At 48.0% G+C, this 6,000-nt stretch overlaps 1 protein-coding gene across 3 annotated transcripts in view; it reads left to right on the forward strand.

The window, feature by feature from the left end:
* CD151 (CD151 molecule (Raph blood group)) overlaps window positions 1-4,549 on the forward strand; it is a 38,502-nt gene extending 33,953 nt beyond the window's left edge. For all 3 annotated transcript variants that reach the window (XM_082059150.1, XM_082059149.1, XM_082059151.1), the window contains exons 8-9: window positions 1,660-1,746; window positions 2,527-4,549. In XM_082059150.1, coding sequence (XP_081915276.1) covers window positions 1,660-1,746; window positions 2,527-2,586 — 147 coding nt within the window. In that variant the 3' untranslated portion in view covers window positions 2,587-4,549. The remainder of the gene's footprint in view (window positions 1-1,659; window positions 1,747-2,526) is intronic.
* Window positions 4,550-6,000: the final 1,451 nt, after the last annotated feature.

The raw sequence follows: 6,000 nt of genomic DNA on the forward strand, positions 1-6,000 counted from the left end.
GCCTTTAACTTGCTCACTGTGATGCTCTCTATGGAGTAGCATAGTCCTTTTTCTCATTAGTGGAACCAGCACCTTGGCTGGCTGTATTGAGCCTGGAGAGCAGTAGCTGGAGCTTTTTGCTTGTTCCTGTCCCCATGATGGTTGAGGAGGGCTGTGGAAGAAAGAGGTGGCCCCTTCAGAGCAGGTATTTTTTCTCACAATCTGTGTTTTGAGCACAACTCAGAAGAGGAGTGTGAATAATATCTACATTAAGCCAAGCAACTCAAACACCTGAAAGGAAACGAACCATCTATCTTTGTGGAATGAACAGGGAGATGGAGTCCAGTCTTTCTGATCTGTCAAAGCACACGTCCAGCTGCTTGGCTGGGTTTTGCTCTGCAGGAAGAAGACTTTCCCGTAAGGTTTACGCCCAACAAGGAAGTGCAGAAGAGTCCAAGCGCTGATGACGTTTCTGAGAGTGGAAACCCACAACCATTTGAGAGGCAGAGTTGACAATTCCTGTCCTCTCTCTGTGCTGGGTGAAGCTGGAGGTAGCTGCCCAGCTGCATTATTCAGAGGGGCCCTGTAGGCTGCCAAATGTTTTGGGCTAGCTCTAGAGGAGAAGCAGCTGTAAGGGGAGGTTTGGATCCACAGCCAGATGCTGCATATCATGATATGAGGTCTCAGAGTTCAGAAAGGATTTTAATAGCTTTGGGGAAGAAAAAGATAGGAAAGGGTCAGATCAGGGAACACAGGAGTAACTGATTTCGTATCAGGATAGCTGGGGCCGAGTGTAAAACCCAGTGCTGTCTTGGGAAAAGTGAGGCCTTTGCCATCCCTCCCTGGAGGGCTGCATGCTCACTCCCTCCCTCTGCCTGTGTGTGTGTGTTCATCTAAACTCCTGGGGCAGGAGGGTGCCCAGCACCCTTGGGGCACTGCAGTAGCCTACACAATAAACTCCCAGATGTTACCATGGAAAACTTGCCTCAATGGATTAAACAGTTTAATTATTTAAAGTGAACTCTTAAAAAACAAACAAAAACCCAAACACAACACCAACAGAAAATACTCTTAGTGTTTTATTTTTGCCTTATGACAACAAAAACTTGGGCCTGAAACAGGGAGGGAAAGGTGACGTTGCCAGCCAAGGATGCAGTAGCAAGGCAGAGGCAGGCAGAGCATGGCTTTCCAGTTTCATACTGAAACTCATTACTGTCACAGATAATAGTAAATTCCTCTCACTGCTAAAAGGGTTCTGTCACGCTGGAGTTCTTGGTACTGGATCCACTCAGCAGCATTTCGTTGGCCTTTTGGCCTGATGGGGGTAAAACACCCTCTCCAGGCATGTGCTAGGCAGTGAGCGAGGGAACATTTCTCCACTTATCTCAGAGAAAAATTACACGCTCCCATGTGATGTGGCTATTTCTTCTGCATTTTTCCTGCCCAGCTATCAGCCACCTTGGATTTGTTCAGTGGTTCCCGAGCCAGTAGGTCCAGAGCAATACAAAACATGGTCCTGTTTACATCATCTCTGTAGGTTTTCCAGTGATGTTGGGTGAAGAGATTGCTCACAGATACTGCTTTTTATGGTGTTGCTTTCAAGGGTCACAACCATTGGATTAAACTGAACAAGAGGTTAAAGTGAAGCTGATTTTCTATGTTCCTCCTTTCACTTTGCAGAGCGGTTGCATTACCAAACTGGAAAACTTCATTCAAGAGCATCTGAAAATTATCGGGGCAGTGGGGATCAGCATTGCTTGTGTGCAGGTAAAAGGGCTGAGAGGCATTTTGGAGCTGCTGGGCAGAAATTAAAGGAACCCCAGAGCTGTGGGATGGAGAAAAATCAGATGGTTTAGGTTCTTCCCTGCCTGGCAAGGAGAAGTCACCCAGTACTTCAGGGACCTGAGGATTCACTAGCTCCAAAGCAAAAGTCTCTTATTCCAGTCTGTGAAATTTGCTTCTCATGAAGGAGTGCAACCACCTGGACCAGGGGGAGAAACTTCAGCTCCCCAGCTGTGGGGGAGGCAGTGCTGGCCATGGCTGGCCGTTTGGCAGCCTGAGAGAGACCTCTTGTGGGAATGTGCTGTGGTTGCTTGCACAGCTGAAGGGTGGGTCTGAAGGAGTTTCCTGTCCCAGTTCATTAGGATTATTTTAAGTCATCTGTCATTTCTCCCTCAGCTGTGTCATGTTGAAGAATGGCACTGTGGGCCTGCAAATTATTTGGGAGAGGGTGATGAATAAAGGGGTAGGATATGGATGTCCCCCCACTCCCATTTTAGATGGGAGGGCACAAGATATTCTTCCAGATGCAGATGTGTCTGGCAAGTAGTCAAATTACACCCCAGAGAAGATGCTGGTAATTAATTATGAGGATTAGCACAGATTATGTTCTCTCCTGCTGCTTATTGCAACATGGAGTGCAGTATGTCCAGGCAGGAGCTAGCTGCCACTGCAGTCTGGGTCCAGACTGCTAGTTTACAAGCTGCTGCCTCCACTGCTTCCGTTCTGGTTTTTCATGCATTTCTCTCTTCTCTTTACACCCTGTAGATCTTCGGGATGATTTTCACCTGCTGCTTGTACAAGAGTTTAAAGCCAGAACCATATTAATAGCTGCAGGAACTCTTGCTAACCCTCTGCCACTTCCCTTAGTGCCTGCCAACCTGACCACTCGCCACCACCACCACAGAAGTGTCTGTAACCTGAGGACTTGGCTCTGTAATTAAATGCCTCTCAAACTATGCACCACTTTACCTGCCCCTGTAGGGGAAAGCCACCCTCCTTGGTGTGTACAAGGCACCAGGAGTTCAGTGGGTTCTCTTCCTTGGCAAGAAACAAGAGAGCTGTTGATCTGCTGCTAGAAGCTTTAGCTAAACAGTCCCTTGATATAACTACACTGCAAGATATATCCAGAGCCATTTCTCCTGAGCCAACATGAAGGTATCAGGATGCTATACAAGAACCATGGTTTGCTCTCTGAGAAGTGGCTCAGCAGCAGCAGGCATTGACTGTGAGGACAGATGACATTTCTCCGCTGAGCTGGAGCCAGAGCTGAGTCTCTCATATGTGGAAGATCTCTCTCCCTCCTCCTAAGGTGTGCACCAATGTCGTAACACAGGTGTTCTCTGCCTAAGAGGATGTCTGCCTGGTTACGTGGGGCAGCACCTACCCTCCCTGCTGATTGGGAGCACAGTGTAGTGTAGTTGAAATCTTGTCATCACTCTGATGTTGCCGAGATGTGGGTGCCTTAGGATTTCTCAGCAATCCTTCCTCCTCTTGAAGCTTCCCCAGCACAGTGCCATTAGGGGCCCCAGGAGGCCTTTTGCCTCCTAGCAGTTCTGGAGCAAAGATGATGGGCTACTTTCTAATTCTTTTGGGTCTAGTCTGTTTTATTGAGTGGCTTCCAGTGTGAATGAGAAGACTTTTTACCTCCTAAGTATCACCTGCTGAGGTTTGGGGAAGAACTGATATAGGCTTGTCTCTCTTGGGCAGGAAGTGAATATATACAAATGTTTTATTAGCCTCCAAAGAGCTCACTAATCAACTAAGGGGTTTCTGACTTTATTGAGATCTGGAAACCTACTTTACTGCTGAGAAGGTCAGGAGAGTCAGCTTCAACCAGCTGCCACAGTGTACCTGGTAAATGGTAGTGTTGGGTTAACTGCCTGTTTGCTGCAGAGGAACAGGTTTTATTTAAATATTCTCTCTGCGTTGGGATCCTGGATACATACAGGACAAAGACATCCCCATTGCCATGGACTTAGTGCCATCATGATGCCAGCAGGGGCTTAGCCTGAATTCATAGGATCTTGTGTGCCTCTTTTCTTGTTCTCACCTTCCTGATATGCCTATTCCACCCACGAAGCAGAAAGGGCTGTGGAGTTTTGGTGTTTTTAAGCAGTGAAGACAAACCCTTTTATAAACAAATTTATTCCCTCTCCTGGCCTTTTAATGGTGCTGGCTGAGCCATGTTCCTTGGCAGCAGACTGTTAACATGAGCAAAATCACCCAGACCCCTGAAGGGTCTTGCAGCATCATGGGGTTTTTAGTTCACAGAGCAGAAATCTTAGACTGGCACTAAAGGGTGACAAGTTAAAATTCAGAGCAGGTCAATCTGAAACTCCCCCATCAACATCAGACCCAGGAAATAATCCTTAACTAATGCAGAAAGAGTGTTGGAGGAACTGAGGTGTGTCCTTGGTTCCACAGCAGTAGGAAAGAGGGAAATCTAAATTATTGTGTGATGATCTAAAGGAGAAACTTCTAAATTATTTCTTCTTTTATAGTCAAGTTCCTGACAAGTATTGACTACTAACTAAGAGGAAAATATTGAGCATGTTGCTTGAAGCAATATTTCTACTTTCTTAAGTATATCTTCATAGCTGCCTTTACCCGGTTCCTTCAGATATATTGTACAGGGTTGGGAAGGCCAGGAAGAATGAGATACGAACACTAAGTTGGCTTTTGTCTTTTGAGCTGTTTTATACTTTGTGTAATAATATACATTGCTTTTTTTAAACCCAGTTTAAGTTGCTGGCCAATAGAAAAATAAAGCTTAAGATTCTATACTTACTCTGTGTAGCAAAATTGAAGGGATACCGTGGGCTGGATGGGTTCTATGGATTCTGCAGATCCTGCTGCTGAGGAGCCAGTTGCTCAAGAAGAAGCTGGTCTGAGGCACCAGGCTGAGAAGGAAGCTGGGGAAGAATCTGCTTCACATCACTGATCTTACTAGCCTGGTTATGATCTGCTGCTGTGGACCACTCCTCCATGTGGCACCCTGAGAGCTGAAGTCGCAGAACCTCAGGGTACGAGGGGTGGCACGTCAGCCGTGGTCTGTGCATGGGGGTGTGTGCACTCAGTGCTGCTCCAGGGTCTGTGGTACACCAAGCTGCGCTCACTGGGGTACTTGGTGACCTCTCTTTGCCTTGTCACACAGGCTGCACTTTCTCATCGCGTACAGAGTGCTGAGGCAGCCAGAACAGGGCCTTTGCCATTGAACTACTTTCACCTTGTGGCCCAGTTGCTGCCTGTGATTACAGTCATGTCTGCTTAAGACAACCAGTTGAGGGTATGAATCAGCTCAAGGCTCTGTTGTGCTCTCACACACTTACCCCAAAGATCATGGAAATGTTTCCCCTTTCCATCTTGTCTATAAAGACAGGTGGGCTACTGGAGGGGGCTGCCTCTTTCTCCCACTGGGATAATGGGGTGTGGGTGCTTTGTGCTGGTGTGTGCTGAGTATTTGCTCTATGTGTTGTAGAGTAGCTTGTAGCCACCTTGCATCACAGACAAGAGGGAGCAAATTTGTCCCCTTTTTAATTACCCTTTGGGATTCAAGGTTGAAAATGATACACATTTCAAATATGCCTTTGCCTGGCCAGATGGAAATGCCTGCCTGCAGCTAATGGGCACGGCCACTTGGTGGCTCTTGGCGCTCAAGAGACTATGCTGTGAATTCAGCTCCTGTAACCCAAGTGAGCCTGATTAAAGCTGCTTGGCTGTGTGGGCAGCAAGGCTACCGTGTCACCAAGCCCTAGGGAAGCACAGTACAGGTCGCTCCTTCCAGCCCTGAAAATGTACCCGATTTTCACATTGCAGCAAAGCACTAATCATGCAGGACTGAGGCTGAGGGCTTGACCTGGCCTGCACTCAGCTCAGGACAGGGTCTTCTACTAAAAAAACCCCACAAATGTCTTGGCGTATGCTGAGGAGACAAACCTGGGTGGCTCAGTGGTGCGCCAGCGGCTGCTACAGTACCACTGTGGGAGGGCAGAAGCACTGCTGAGATGCACCGGGTATGACAGGTATGGAGTCACGTCCATTTATGAGGCGACGTCCCAAGACCTGCGTGCAGCTCTGGCCGCCTCCTTCAGGAGCGGTGAGGTGAAGGTGGAGCATGAAGGAGGAAGGGAGGGCTTGTCCTGGAGGGTTGTTTGCAGAGGTGGGGCTGGACCAGCAGGACAGGCTGGGCTTCTGACCGCACACTTGCAGTGGGTGCGCAGGAGGTGGCATGGATGGCTC

This window comes from Streptopelia decaocto (assembly GCF_964273445.1).
Source record: "Streptopelia decaocto genome assembly, chromosome: 7".
NCBI lineage: Eukaryota > Metazoa > Chordata > Aves > Columbiformes > Columbidae > Streptopelia > Streptopelia decaocto.